This window comes from Ranitomeya variabilis, chromosome 5, assembly GCF_051348905.1.
Source record: "Ranitomeya variabilis isolate aRanVar5 chromosome 5, aRanVar5.hap1, whole genome shotgun sequence".
NCBI classification, from domain to species: Eukaryota; Metazoa; Chordata; class Amphibia; order Anura; family Dendrobatidae; genus Ranitomeya; species Ranitomeya variabilis.
In genome coordinates, this window is record NC_135236.1 from 481093111 (window position 1) to 481109407 (window position 16297).

A 16297-nucleotide genomic window follows, 5' to 3' on the forward strand; every position below is an offset into this window, starting at 1 on the left:
AGTACTTTTTGCAAATTTATTAAAAAAGAAAAACTTAAATACCACATGGTCATAACTTAAGCATTCAGACCCTTTGGTCAGTATTGAGTAGATGCACCCTTTTGAGCTAGTACAGCCATGAGCCTTCTTGGGAATGATGCAACAAGTTTTTCACATCTGGATTTGGGGATCCTTTGCCATTTTTCCTTGCAGTTCCTCTCCAGTTCCGTCAGGTTGGATGGTGAACATTGGTGGACAGCCATTTTCAGACCTTTCCAGAGATGGTCAATTGGGTTTAAGTCAGGGCTCTGACTGGGCAAGTCAAGAATGGTCACAGAGTTGTTCTGAAGTCACTCCTTTGTTGTTTTAGCTGTGTGCTTAGGGTCATTGCCTTGTTGGAAGGTGAACCTTCAGCCAAGTCTGAGGTCCAGAGCACTCTGGAAGAGGTTTTCATCCAGGATATCTCTGTACTTGGCTGCATTCATGTTTCCTTTAATGGCAACTAGTTGTAATGTCCCTGCAGCTGAAAAACACCACATACCATGATGCTGCCACCACCTTGTTTCACTGTTGGGATTGTATTGGGCAGGTGAGGAGCAGTGACTCTTAGAAATATCACCAAAAAGGTCTATCTTCATCTCATCAGACCAGAAAATCTTATTTCTCATAGTCTGGGAGTCCTTCATATGTTTTTTAGCAAACTCTATGTGGGCTTTCATATGTCTTGCACTGAGGAGAGGCTTCAGTCGGGCCACTCTGCCATAAAGGCCTGACTGGTGGAGGGCTGCAGTGACAGTTGACTTTGTGTAACTTTCTCCCATCTCCCTACTGCATCTCTGGAGCTCAGCCACAGTAATCTTGGGGTTCTTCTTTACCTCTTTCACCAAGGCTCTTCTCCCACGATTGCTCAGTTTGGCTGGACGGCCAGGTCTAGGAAGACTTCTGGTGGTCCCAAACTTCTTCCATTTAAGGATTATGTAGGCCACTATGGTCTTAGGAACCTTGAGTACTGCAGAAATTCTTTTGTAACATTGGCCACAATTCTGTCTTTGATCTCCTTGGCCAGTTTCTTTCATCTCACGATTCTCATTTGTCTGACATGCACTGTAAGCTGTGAGGTCTTATATAGACAGGTGTGTGGCTTTTCAAATCAAGTCATATCAGTTTAATTAAACACAACTGGATTCCAATGAAGGAGTAGAACCATCTCAAGGAGGATCACAAGGAAATAGACAGCATGTGACTTAATTATGAGTGTCTGAGCAAAGGGTCTGAATACTAATGACCAAGTGATATTTCAGTTTGTCTTATTTAATAAATATTCAAATATTTCTGCATTTCTGTTTTTTTCCAGTCAAAATAGGGTGCAGAGTGTACATTAATGAGAAAAAAATTAAAGACTGGTGAAAAACTTAAAGGGGTCTGAATACTTTCCATACCCACTATATGTCAGAGTCTTTTTCCAAAGGCACATTCACTGGGTAAGTCTCTCTAGCTTCATTTACACATCCATGTTTAAACACGTACATGAAATAATAGTACCAGTGTCATCAGTATTTTGGCTCAGTGTGTCATCAGTGTATGGTATGTTTGTCCGTTTTTACCATTAGTGTGTCATCAGTGTATTTTATGTATGTCCATTTTTAGCATCAGTGTGTCATCAGTGTACGATCTGTGTGCCCATTCTTACCATCAGTGTGTCACATAGTCACTATGGACGGTGGGCACCTACCTTATCACTCTAGGAGGCGCCCTAATCTATCCCTGTCCCTGGATTACCCCAGAAGGTGGAGACACCAGGGTCATGTACCTTGTTATGCTCTTTTCTTAACCCCTTAATGACCGCCAATACGTCTTTTAACTGACCTGAGATATAAGAGAATAGCCTCCCCATACAGGTGACAATCCAGCAGCTGTTGGCTGTCCACTATAGCTGACAACTTGCTGTATCAGCCATGATCAGTGCTTGCACCGCCAAATCTGTTTAACCCCTTAGATGCTGCTGTCAATAGTGACTACATCATTATAAATGGTTAACAGAGTGTGGGGGCTTCTTCTTTATCCCAATTGTTGCCCTTAGATCATGATTGTGTGGTCCTGATGTTTGCAATGGCAATTCAAGACCAAACAGCAGCCTTGGAGTCTGACGGCTCTAGTAATCTGTTCAGAAGTTAGAGGCATTTAGGTGGTAAAAATAAAAATTTTCATTTCTGTCATGCTACTTTGCATTAATTCCTGAAAAGCTCCTGAAGGGTTAATAAACTACCTGACAGCAGTTTTCAATATGCCAGGGGGTGATTTTTGAAAATGGCATAACTTTTGGGGGTTTCCCAATATATGGGACCCCTAAAGGCACTTCAAACATGGATGAGTCCCTAAAAAAATACATTTTGTAAATTTCCTTGAAAAAAATGAAAAATTGCTGCTACATTTTTAAACCTCCTAAAATGCTAACAAAATAAAATAACATTTTATAAATGGTGCTGATGTAAAGCAGGTATGAGAGAAATGTTATTTATTAATGTCTTGCTGTGATATGACCATCTGGATTAAAGGGATAATCATTCAAAGTTTGAAAATTGCTAATTTTTTAACATTTTTCTAAAATCTCTGATATTTATTATAAATAAACACAAAACATATCGACCTAAATTTACCATTATCATAAAGTATAATGTGTCACGAAAAAAGAAACTCAAAATCACTGGGAATTGTTGAAGCGTTCCAGAGTTATTACCACATAAAATGACACTGGTCAGATTTCAAAAATTTGGCTCCGTCACTAAGGGGTTAAACCTTATCTATTCCCTCCCCCAACCAGAGAGGTGGGAGGATAAAGTATATTGGATTACACTAACCAGACATTCAAGGGAAGACAGATAAGGATGAAAGAAAACTAAAATCATGCAGATATACTCACAAAACAACAGAGTGGAACATGGGAGGTATAGATTGAAGAAACAAAATAGTAGAAGATGAGGATTAGAGATGAGCGAACCTTTCAAGGTTCAGTTCGAGTCGATTCGTCGAGCGTCCTGATGTTCACCAAATGGTTCGAAAGTACCAGAACCCCATTGAATTCAATGGGAGGCAAAACCAAATGTATGGACAACATTTTAAGGGGGAGAAAAAGCTTTGCAAACAACTTAAATTAGTTGCATACACAAGGAATGGTGGTATCAGCTGACGCAAAGCACAAATAGCATAATTGCGCAGCATGGATGCATGAGAAAGGGTTTGGACCAACATTTCTAGCTGAAACATTGATCAGTAGCAGGAGGATCAGTGACAGGTGTAGGCCTGGTGCTCTGAAAGTTCTACCAAATTCAGGCAACACACATGAAGAAGACTCAACTTGGAGTCCAAACATTTCCAAAAATTAGAGGCAGACACCAGGATAAGTGGTATCAACTGACCCACAGCAGAAATTTGATAATGGCACAGCAGCAGTCAATCATGGGCCATCCATGAGGAATAAGGGTCTTGGCCAGCATCTGGAGGTTTGAACTGAAGTTTCAATTAAAACGAGGTAGGTGAGGTAATGGTACAAGCTTGCTTTGTTGGGAGTCCTGATACCTCATGCAACAACTCAACTCAACTGTTTTCTTCACAGAAACACTCAGGTGGCAGAAATATCAGCTTGGTAGAGCACTAATGTTAGTAAAATGTAAGGATAGCAACAAAGGTAGTTTACTGAAAGTAAGTGCAGTTCTGACGTCTGGGAGCTCTACTGCTACAGGCAACACACATGAAGGAGACCCAACTTGGAGTCTCCACATTTCCAAAAAATATTGCCACACACCACTAAAGTGACATCAATTTCTGCAGAGTAGAAATTGTATAATTCTGACTGTTGAGTGTTCATTACTTCTTCCTCATCCTCCTCAATTTGTTCCTCTGCTCCTGCACCTTCACTAACAGTTGTCTGGTACCATGAGCCCCTCTTGATTGCTGTAGTCCACCCTCCCATGGCAGAGTTCAGGACTTAGAGATATTGTTATCCCTTTCACATCCTCCTCTGCTTCCACCTCTTCCTCTGGGACCACAACCTCCTCACACAGAAGATTTAAACTTAGCTCCAGCATGTAGTTGACCGGAATAGCAATGATTATGACTGCATCGTCGGTGCTAACCATCTTTGTAGCCATTTCGAAACTGTGCAGAAGGGTGCAGCGGTCCTTCATCTGTGCCCACTCTACAAGCGTGATTTGCACATGTCCCTATTGCATTGGCCCAAGCAATGCAAAAGGACATACTGCACCAGGGATCATTGCTGCTGCCTCAGTTGCAGCAACATGTGCAGAGTGGAATTCAACCATGTAGAAACATTGCAAATCAAATGGTTAACCAGTAGGCCAATAGATCTCTTTAGCAATGCAAGTAGATGACCAGTGGAGTGCGATCGGTGGAAGTGAGCCTACAGCAACCGTACTTTCTGCAGCAGCGCATCCAGTCATGTGGGTGAGGTTGCCCCGGCGTAGGGCCACCACCAGGTTTGCACCTTTATGACATATGGCCTTCCCTGGCTCTAGGTTCAGTGGAGACAGCCATTGCTCTAGCTCCACCTGGATAGCTGTCCACAAATCTTGAGCTGTGTGACTGTGATCTCCAAGGCATATTAATTTAAACACTGCTTGATTGCAGTAAGCCCTGGCTGCTCAGTACTGAGGTGGTGGGGATTCTCTCTGCACTATTGGAACATGTGTCTCATTAAGAGAGAGGTTGAGAGCACAGATGGAGGCCCTACAGTAAGTGTAGGAGGCAGAAGCAGTGGAGGAATTGTTAGATGCAGAGGTTTGTCCTGCAAGCTTTGCAGATTCCAAGATTTGCTGTCTAGTGACACCTTGTTGTCTAGTGTTTTCCTTCACCATCCTTTGGTGTGTCACTAACAGCTGTCACACTAAACTGTCACTAAGGCTACGTTCACATTAGCGTCATGCGACGCAGCGTCGCCGACGCAACGCACGACGCATAGGAAACGCACGCAAAAACGCACCTTTTTTGACGCAAGCGTCGGACGGATGCATCGTAAAACGCTGCGTTTTTGGTGCGTTTTTGTTGCGTTTTACAAAAAACGCAGCGTTTAACGACGCATGCGTTGTGAAACAATGATGTAACAATTTAGTGTCTAGACACTAGCTAAAACACCACCAATGAATAGAAGAGGGTGGGTCTAGTGTTTAGACAATAGATAATGCCACCAATGGGTAGATGAGGGTGGGTATTAATGTAATAGTGGTATATATACCCCGGCATAGATTATTTCCAACCATAGAGCATCAAGATGGATCGTCCCATGGAGATTATCTACCTCAATTTTGAGCTGGAATTAGCCCTTGCTATTGCTTATGCTATTGCCTGTCATGAACAGAGGAAAAGGGACAAACTACGGAGAAGGAGTCATCGGCGTTTTTGGCTACACCCTATAGTGGAAGTCCGAGAGAGTCGTGGAGCCTATCACTGTCTGTTTGGCGAATTAAATGAGAACCAGGATAAATACTTTGAATACACAAGGATGTCACAAAACAGCTTCCGATATCTGTTGCGTCTGGTGGAAGGAACCATTTCCAGGCAGGACACGCAGCTCCGTAAATCGATTTCCCCCGAGGAACGTCTGCTGGTGACTCTACGGTACGTAATGCAATGTGAAGGATTTATATGTTCTTGCCATTTTTTAACCCCTTCACCCCGCGGCCCTTTTTCGTTTTTGTGTTTTCGTTTTTCGCTCACCTCCTTCCCAGAGCCATAACTTTTTTATTTTTCCGTCAATATGGCCATGTGAGGGCTTATTTTTTGCGTGACGAGTTGTACTTTTGAATGACATCATTGGTTTTACCATGTCATGTAATAGAAAACGGGAAAAAAAATTTCAAGTGCGGCGAAATTGCAAAAAAAGTGCAATCCCACACTTGTTTTTTTTTTTTTTTTGCTAGGTTTACTAAATGCTAAAACTAACCTGCCATTATGATTCTCCAGGTCAGTACGAGTTCATAGACACCTATGACTAGGTTATTTTTTATCTAAATGGTGTAAAAAAAAATTCCATGCGGTAGTTAAATGCCGCTGTCTGCGTTTGACAGCGGCATTTAACAGGTTAATAGCCGCGGGTGAATAGCGATTTCACCCGCCGCTATTGCGCGCACATGTCAGCTGTCCAAAACAGCTGACATGTTGCAACTTTGATGTGGGCTCAGCGCCGGAGCCCACATCAAAGGGGGAGACACGGCATGCACAGTACATGTACGGCGCATGTCGTGAAAGGGTTAAAGTAACGTGTTTTGGTTTTGTGGGGTGGGGGATTGTAATTAAGAATGAAAAATTCTTTCAAAACAATGTAATTAATTACATTATTTTTTATTTTTCTTCTTGTCAGTTTCCTTGCTACTGGAGAGACCTTGAGATCACTGCATTTCCAGTTTCGGATTGGAGTCTCCACACTGTCTGGTATTATTGCCGACACATGCCGCGCATTGTGGGACAACCTCCGGGAGGAGTTTTTACCCATCCCTACAACAGAAATATGGCAGGCCAAAGCCCAAAAATTCGAACAAGTGTGTTCCTTCCCTAATTGTATTGGAGCAGTTGACGGGAAGCACATTCGGATTTTAAAGCCTGCACGAAGTGGTTCGCTGTTTTTTAACTACAAAAAACACTTTTCCACCGTCCTCATGGCCATTGCAGGTGCTGACTGCAGGTTTCTTGCCGTGGACATTGGAGCATTTGGCCGTGCCAATGATTCACGGACATTTAAGGAGTCAGACATGTGCCAAAGATTATACGAGAACAATTTTAATTTCCCCCAGCCACGACCTCTTCCCAACACCGAAGGACCGGCCCTGCCATTTGTTGTGGTTGGGGATGAGGCTTTTCAAATGAGTGGCAACCTACTTAAACCGTACTCCAGTCGGGGGTTGGACCGCACCAAAAGTATTTTTAATTATAGACTGTCCAGGGCCAGAAGAACTGTGGAGTGCGCCTTTGGCATCCTGGCCTCCAAATGGCGTATCTTAGGATCCGCTATAAATTTGAAAATTGAGACAGTGGATGAGGTGGTGAAGGCGTGTGTGGTTCTCCACAATTTTATTATTGATAAAGAGAGAGTCAACGTGGAACTCGATGAACCCATACCAAATCCATTGCCTGATTATCAAGCTCATCCTCTGCGGACAACTGTGGAGATTGCTCATATGAGGGACCAATTTGCTGCATACTTTGTTTCTGATGTTGGCCGTGTTTCATGGCAAGATCACATGGTTTAATCTTCGTGTTATTATGATGTCATGTAAACACTGTTGTGTCCATGTCATTTAACCATCCTATGTATGGTTATTATATGGTTATTGTTATAATGTCCCCTAATTGTATAATGCGTTGTGTTTTGAAATAAAGTTCTTGTGCCTTTCCGTTTTCAAAAAACAAATCTCCCATACGTTTTTCCATAGTAATAGAATTGTAAAATCCAATTTTATTGAAAGTAATGTGTGTCCCAAAAAATTTGTCTGTTCCACAGTTTTGGCGTATAACATAATCGGCTCCCACCTTGTCAACCATTTTTAATCCTGCAGACTATTTGCATATGGAACCTGGCTTGACAAGGAGGGAGACGATCATGTTTGCAAAACTGTACAGAGTGAACACTATTGTACTCAGGATGCTAGAATACGTCCAGAGTCAAATAGTGGTGACACTGTGAACATTGCTTCCACCTCACCTGACCAATATTCTTAAGGTACATTAATAAAACTATTATCCTACGATACCGACCAGTGATACGACTGGACCGAGATCGTTGTTTAGTTGTCGCGTGGTTGCTGGAGAGCTGTCACACAGACAGCTCTCCAGCAACCAAAAAAGAGCAAGTCCCGTGTAATCTGGGTAATGTTATGAAGCGCTTTGCCACACTCATGATGTTTACCATTGTAAAGGTAATTTAAAAAAAAACAAAAAAACCTTACACTCCGGTGTGTGAAACGTCCATTGCCGGCAACTTCCCGTACTGTGCCAGCCCGAAAGCACAGCGTTTATTATTAAGTCAACGGTGTGCTCAGCTTTACGGGCGGGAATCACAGTGTCAGTGCGGACAGATGACGGCGAAGGACGTGGTAGACACCGTTTTATATTTGTGGGGTATTGTTCACTTTTTATTGGAGTGTTTAAAACAGTGCGCTAGTAACCCAATATTCCCTTATTTAAAACAAAGACATCGCTGGATCGTTCTAAACTCGCCGAACCAACAATGACAGCGTCTGATCAGTTACCCAAAAACAATTCCAAATCATTCGCTGACACCAAAAAACTCACAGCAGGGGCTCAATCGTTTTTACGATTTCAGAAAAGATAACGTTGGTTACACACAAAAAACAACTTTATCTATACTGAAATCGTTGTCTGATGGTACATTGTAAACTTGACATATTGAGCAATGCTGTTTGTATTTGTAACATCCGAGTACAATGAGCGACAGCCCTATAAACAATGAAAAAAAAAATTTGATAAATATTGTCAGACATTGCACATCAGGTGTTACAAAGACAAGATTTGTGTATACGGCGCAAGGTGTGATTTGGTGCAAACTTTGAGACAATAAAAACAATTTTTTTTAAAAAAAAAATAACATTTATTTAGGGTACAAAAAAATAAAATTGGGAAATGTTATTAGGGGGTACCAACATCCGCAACGAAAGGGGATTGATATCCCACACTTTTTGGGGGTGTTGAGGAGACCGAGGCGGAGGACGAGGGGGAGGAAGCAGCATACTCTAGGACACTAGACGGGATACCGAGATCCATCCAGCCAGTGGATGTTGGCGAGACTACCAGAGCAGGAGATGAGGGAGGAGGAGGGACGACCAGTGTCCTTGGCTGGCTACTCCGGCTCCGGGTAGACCCAGGCTGTGTAGATGGTGTACTCCTTGTAGACCCAGGCTGGGTACTGGGTGTACTCCGTGTAGACCCAGCCTGGGTACTTGTTGTGCTCCGGGTCGACCCGGGGTGTTTTCTGGTGGTACTTTTGGGAGCAGCCATAGCCAAGGTCGTAGTGCTTGTCGTCGTCGTCATCTTCTTCTTCTTTTTCCTCCTCTCTCCCTCTGGGTGTGGGTCGGCTTCCCGTCTGTGTCCCCTTGAAGGCCTGTCATGCTCTGAACTTTCGGGGTCTGTTCTGTGGTGGCGGTGGCGGTGGTGGTGGCCCTCGGCACGCGGAGCTCTGTGGTGGTGCTCTGCAGCAGGAGTCGGAGTCATGGCAGCCAGCGATGGTACTGCGGGCATAGTTGTCGCTGACTGCATGACCCGAGCCTGCTGCAGAGCACTGACATATACATTGTTGCAGCCCTGCATGACCGAAATCTGGAGTTCCGGCGTAAGATGTTCAACCATGCCCTTGTGAATGGCATTAAAAAAATGTTTGGCCGGCCTCGAGAGATCCGTTTCGATGTTTTCAAGACGACGTTCGAGATTGCACATTTTATCGCACATCGCCTTGAAACCATTCTGAAATACGGTGCTCAGATGTAAAAATTCGGGCATGACCTCCCTGTCCGAGGCCCGCTGATGCTGTCGGGAAGACCTAAAGGAAGGAGCGACAGAGGCCTCGGCCAGGGGAACATCTGATGGACCGGCTGCCGGTTCGCCAGATTGGGGTGGTGCAGACCTGCTCTCGCTGTGGGATGGCTGCGACTGTTCAGATGGCGCTTCACAAAGTACCGCTCCAGAGGGTCGGACAGTCTCGCGGGTGCTGCTGTGTGTTCTGTGAAAACATAAGGAAACCTTTAGTATACTAAATATCACATTTAACATGCGTCATTAATTAACTTTACCGCAAGATATCCATTGCCGCCATTAATATGAACCTATTTTTAATATTGACACTGCATATGCACCATCAATATTAAAAAAAAGGTATTTATTTAATTCACAATAGTCACCCATGGTTGTGGTTTGCAACGCCACACAATTATGCTTAAGTTGGAACTGCCATGACGTCACGGTCATGTGACCGAGACGTCATCACAGGTCCTGCGAGCTGAGTAACCATGGGAACATAACCTGCTTTGCAGTGGAATGTATGCCGTATCGATTATATTTTACTTTTTTGTGTCTAAAAAATCGCGGATACACCTGGATAGCCACTATACTACTCCACTATTAAATATTGGCTGGGCATGGCCAATCTACTATTTTTCTGTGTTCTGTATACTTCTGATTTCAGTGAAATTGCTAGTAAGTCAAGCTCAACATTGTAGTAATCCCAGAAGGGAGCCGCTGTGTCACGTGTGAGAAGACCAGAAATGAATAAAAAATTCAAGGTCAACGAGGCGTGAAAAGTAAAAACAAAATACTTTATTCACTTCAATCAGAAGCCGAGGATGAAACATCAGCACAATACAATAAAAACACTATGTACGCGTTTCAGGTCTGATGTTCCCTGTCACCTAAAACGCGTAGATAGTGTCTATTGTATTGTGCTGATGTTTCATCCTCTGCTTATGATTGAAGAGGATAAAATTATGTATTTTTTACTTTTCACGCCTCGGTGAGCTTGCCTTTTTTTCTTCCTTTCTATACTTGGTACTTGCCAAAATAAATGGCTGGGCAATAAGCTACGTGGCTGGAATGTAGTATGTGAATAGGAATGTTATAAAAACTAGGTGTGTGCATAGGTACTATACTTACTCTCTGCTTCCAAGGACCGGTCGCAAGAACTGTAGTATACGGTTGTACTTGTACACCGAGGTCCTTGAAGCGGCAGCACCACTACGAGTCTGTCCCTCCTTTTTCAGGCCCCTCTTGAAACGGTCCTTCATGGAGCGCCATCTGGTCTTCAATTGTTTAACTGTGTATAAATTTAAAAAAAAAAAAAGGTTTTAGATAATATATTGAAAACGATTACGCAACCGTGTGCAATCCCAATAGAAGACATCACAGACGGTTGTGTAATCCTGGCATGATGGGTCACAGCAGCATTTTGTAAATACTTACGGAAACTAGCTTTGGCCTTGGGTGAAGCGCTGTCGAAGCCATCCCACAGCGATAGTGCCACCTCTATCCACAGACGGCGCAATATGCCCTGGTCCGTGTGCCGGGGGTCACGGCTGTCCCACAACGGGCCCCGTGCTTCAATGGATGCCACCATCATGTCAATATCGAGTGGTTCATCCAGGGCCCGTTGTGAAACCTAGAAAAAATTGAAAATATTAATGTTTGAAAGATAAAAAAAATTGTCCCTACCTCCTCCACCGCCACCTACTACACACAACACCACAACCTCCCACCACCCCCCATACCTGCAAAAAAAAAAAATTAAACAAAAAAAATGAATAGGTTTGAAAAAAATTCTTACTCTCCGTGCTGCAACCACAGCTTGGCCCCGTGGTCCCTGCTCCTGCTCCCTCTCTTCCTCCTGGTTCTCCTCCTCACTTGAAGAAGCCTGCAAAATAGTTTACCAAAAAGTTGAGTGACCCATCTACAAATGACAGCGAATAGTAAGCAATAGTAGATCATGTACTCACCGCACTCCTCTGCGGTGGGGTGTTGCTCGAGTCGCTGCCGCTGGCCATGATTAATGCAATTCTGAAATAAAGAACAAAATAACATTGATACTATGCTCCTATGCACAATCCAGCAATAAATTAAAAAAAAAAAAAAAAAGTCATTTAAACCACAAAGAACATTGCACTCCAACTGAACTAACGCTGAGCAAACAACACTGCCACATTGATTAAATTAAAGAAACAATGGCAGAGACAACCCAATGCCAGAGTACAAAAGCCTAAAGATAAGAAGACTAATCTACAACAGACCCAATGTAGTAATCCCAAAAGTGTTTTTTTTTTTTTAAAGTACAGTATGCATGGAGCAACACAAAAAACACAATATTTTTTTGAAAGTAAAAAATTAACAACCCCGAAAAATTAAGGGCAGAAACATTAATAACAAACCATACTTTACAATAAAACCGACAGGGCCGGAGACAATAAAAGGGCCAATACACGCCATACCTCACAACCATAAACATACAACGATGTCTTTACACAACCACAGTGCTGAACATAATACACAACTTGCAATAAAAAATTACTAAATGTAATAAAAGGGCTCAGAATCATTCTATACTACCATACTTTACAATAAAACCGACAGGGCCGGAGACTATTAAACGCCATCATATAACGCAAGAATAAAACATCACAACTGAATACAAAAAACACCACCAAACCAAAAAATGGAAACGAAAAATCTATCCTGGAAAGAACAATAATCAAGGCCGCAGACCATGAAACGCCATCGTATACAACGCCATACATCAGAACCAGACCAAAAATACCACAATATCCTAACCACAGTGCAGAATATAAAACACAACTTGCAAAAATAATTTTAAAAAACATGGAGAAAATGCACAGAATCATTCTATACTTACATCTCTGGACAGCGGATGAATAGTAGAAGTCGTCTGGTGTTCTGGTGTGATGCGTCTAGATGTTCTGGAGATGTGCCTCTGGTGTCTTGCCTCAAGATGCTGCAGCAGAAGTGACAAACAATCCAACATTTTCTTTATATATGTGGGATGTTTTTCTCACTGTTTGCACTGTCTAGACATTGTCTAGACACTTTTTTGTTTCATTTTATCTAACGACGCATGCGTCGCACAACGCACGCACGACGCACACCCGCGACGCAAGTGCGTTGTCAATAGGTTTCAATGGGAAATTGTAACGCATTGACGACGCACGAGCGACGCAAGTGCGACGCGCGCGTTTTTTGGACGCAACAAAAATGCTACATGTAGCGTCTTCGACGCCGGCCAGGTGCGGTGAAACGACGCATGCGTCGTGCGTTTTACCGAAAACGCACGACAACGCAACGCATGCGTCCCCAATGATAAAGATAGGGGCGCATGACGCATGCGTTGTCGTGCGTCGGCGACGCTGCGTCGCATGACGCTAATGTGAACGTAGCCTAACAACTGATGTCTTCCCCTCATGCTTCAAACATACCTTAATAACACCCATCCTCAAAAAGCCCTTCCTTGACCCATCCTTTGTCTATAGCTATCGCTTCATATCACTTCTCCCCTATGTCTCAAAACTACTGGAACAACGCATCTATTTTGAACTGTCCTCCCACCTCTCCTCCTGTTTCTTCTTTGACCACTTAAAATCTGTCTTCCTACAGCACCATTCCACTGAAGCTGCCCTGACTAAAGTCAACAATGAACTACTAATCTTATCTTGGATCTGCTCATACCTAACAGACCAGACATTCAGTTCCTCCTACTCACATACCACCTCCTCATTTGCCCCCTATCTGTTGATGTCCCCCAACGTTTAATTCTAGGACCCCTGCTCTTCTCCATCTACACCTTCAACCTGGGACAGTTCATAGAGTTTCACAGCTTTCAGTATCACATCTATGCTGATGACATACAGATCTACCTCCCTGGACCTGATATCACCTCCTTACTAATCTGAATCTCACAATTTATGTTGGCTATTTCATGTTTCTTCTCTGTTAGATTTCTAAAACCTAACAAGATTGTCTCTGATCTCTCCTTCAAACTTGAGATCCAAGCCCTTTTCACTTCCTGCTGACCGACTAATCAACCTGTTACCCCACAATTCCCTGGCCTCTCCACGCTGTTAATCCCTGCACTGGCTCCCCATTGCCCATAGACTCTAGTTCAAAACCCTATCTTTGGCATACAAAGCTATCCAAAACCCGTCTCCTCCTTACATTTGTGACCTCGTCTCCTCACAAGATCTCCTTCTCTACTCCTCTCTTATCTCCTCTTCCCACAATCACACACAATATTTGTTCCATGCATCTCCCCTACTCTGGAACTCTCTACCACAACATATCAGACTCTTGCCTATCATGGAAACCATCAAAAGAAACCTGAAGACCTACCTGTTCTGACTAGCATACAAACTGCAATACCCCTTTCTCCATCATACTGCTGCACGACCAGCTATACCATCACCTACTGTATCCGAACCCATCCCTTAAAGATTGTGAGCCCTTGCTGGCAGGGTCCAACCTCTCCTCCAGTACCAGTCGGTGATTCTTGTATTTGTTGTATACCCCTTTTCACATGTAAAGCTCCATGAAAAAAGGTGCCATATTAATAAATAATAATAATTTTACTGTTGGGTTAATTGGGCAGCATGGTGGCGCAGTGGATAGCACAGCAGCCTTGCAGCGGTGGAGTCCTGGGTTCTAGCCCCACTAAGGACAACATCTGCAAAGAGTTTGTATGTTCTCTCCGTGTTTGTGTGGGTTTCCTCTGGGTACTCTGGTTTCCTCCCACATTCCAAAGACATACTGATAGGGAATTTAGATTGTGAGCCCCAATGGGGACAGCAATGATAATGTGTGCAACCTGTAAAGCGCTGCGGAATATGTTAGTGCTATAAAAAAAAAGAGATTATTATTAATTGATGACAATTTTCCTGGTGTCTACCCCTAATCTGTGTTTTGGCCGCTTTTGGGTCCCTCTGAAAATATTGGCTATGCATTTGGCTTTGCCTCCCATTGAATTCAATGGGGCTCAGAAAGGTTCACCGAACTGTGCATTTGAATATCTATGTGATTTTTTTTTTTAAATTATAATTTTTATAAAAATACAAACTTTAAAATGAGATTTGTAAGTTTAGTAAAGCAAAAATATATAAAAACAATAAGAAAAAATGTATTTCTTTTTTTAAAGCGCTTGTTTAACATGAATAATTAATTAATAGGCAAAAAATAGGAAGGAGATTGAGAAAGGTGAAAACATGAAAAATAATGGAATGAGGATCATTTAGGGAAAAAAATAGCCTGAAGCAAGGGTACACTCTGGGGCATGCCAGAAGGGAAGGCATAGTATAGATATGGAAACTCAGGTTGAAAAGTAAAGTCTTACCTGTTTTGCCACTGCTCTAGCCAAGTCCTTACAGGTCTCAGTTTTGCCTGTTCCAGCTGGTCCCTCCGGTGCCCCTCCAAGATTTAGCTGCAGAGCTCCCATTAATGTTCTGAGACACAAGGATACGATTTAACTGATTTTTTAATACCACAGATTAAAATCTTATTTAACTGAAACAGCAGGATAAGTAAAACTTAAAGCCATAAAGAAAATAAAAATAAATAAACTTTAGAGTTTAATATCTGTTCATAGAAAATTTTAATCTGTTCTATTCCCCAATGAGCTTTTTCCATAACATTAAGGCTGGAGAGTAATGTACAAGAATAAAGGGTTTTTTTGCTGCAATATAGAGGTCATTACCAGTGAGACCACTGAACACTGAATAATGTTAAATATTAAGTTGCTATTAAAGAAAATTTATTTTTATTGCTAATTTGTTTAGCAGAATTTGGGGAGGAAACGAGTAATATTATTTTTGACATTGTATCATTTCAATGTAAAGAATATTTAAAATTCATCCATCATTTTAATCATATCTCACAAATAATTTGGTTTGAAATGTGTATTTTTACAGTGTGAGATTTAGCAAAAAAGATCCTCCTATAAAAGACAGAAATTGTGAAAAAATGCATATTCATAGTTTAAGTTTTCTAGCAAGTACAATGGTTTATGAAATGTACAACAGAGATGAGTGCAGATGACAAAATTTAAACTCTATAAATTATGTAATTTTTCATGGGAAATTGTAACAACCCTGCTGGCATCACTGCATGGCCTTCCATCCCCCACCTGCCTTTTACATCAACTCACTCACCCTGTGCCATGCTGTGAGATCTGTCTGCTGATGGCTCCATGCCATGTGCTTCATGGCCGGTTGCTCTGTGTACACTTCCTGGCTGTGTGCATAGGGGGACGGCGCTGGCAAATCCGGATTCTTATTAAAACTGTGTTTACCCCCCTATGGTGTCCCCGACCAATGGCCTAGAGGCCTCTGATTCTTAAGGCGTCCTCACCCATTGGAGGATAACTGAGCAAACTATTTCCCTCAGTTAATATGTGCTACCGAGCTGCCAGGTCGTGTCCTGGTTCTGTCTCTGAGGGCTGCAGTACGCAGGCCTTTATCTGTGTTCTGTTTGTGTATCCATGTCCGTTCCTGTCGGAACTCAGGTCTATGTCCATTCCTGTCTGAACTCTGGTCTATGTCCGTTTCTGTTCCTTCTTTGTCTGTTGTCATTCCCACTCTGCTGTGTGTACCTCTGCCTTATCTCTCTGCTCTGTTTGCCACTACCAGTGGCTCTGCACCTCTGTGCTCTGCTCGCCACTACCTGTGGCTCTGCACCTCTCTACTCTGCTCGCCACAACTCGTAGCTCTTTGCTTCTCTGCTCTGCTCGCCAACCTGTGGCTCTGCGCCTTCTAGCTCT

At 42.8% G+C, this 16297-nt stretch overlaps 1 protein-coding gene across 1 annotated transcript in view; it reads right to left on the reverse strand.

Moving 5' to 3' along the window:
- The window catches only part of LOC143775062 (dynein axonemal heavy chain 3-like), a 2972411-nt gene that overhangs the window by 1811199 nt on the left and 1144915 nt on the right, over positions 1-16297 (reverse strand). The window contains exon 31 of the mRNA XM_077262897.1: positions 14876-14984. Within this exon, the coding sequence (XP_077119012.1) occupies positions 14876-14984 (109 nt within the window). The remainder of the gene's footprint in view (positions 1-14875; positions 14985-16297) is intronic.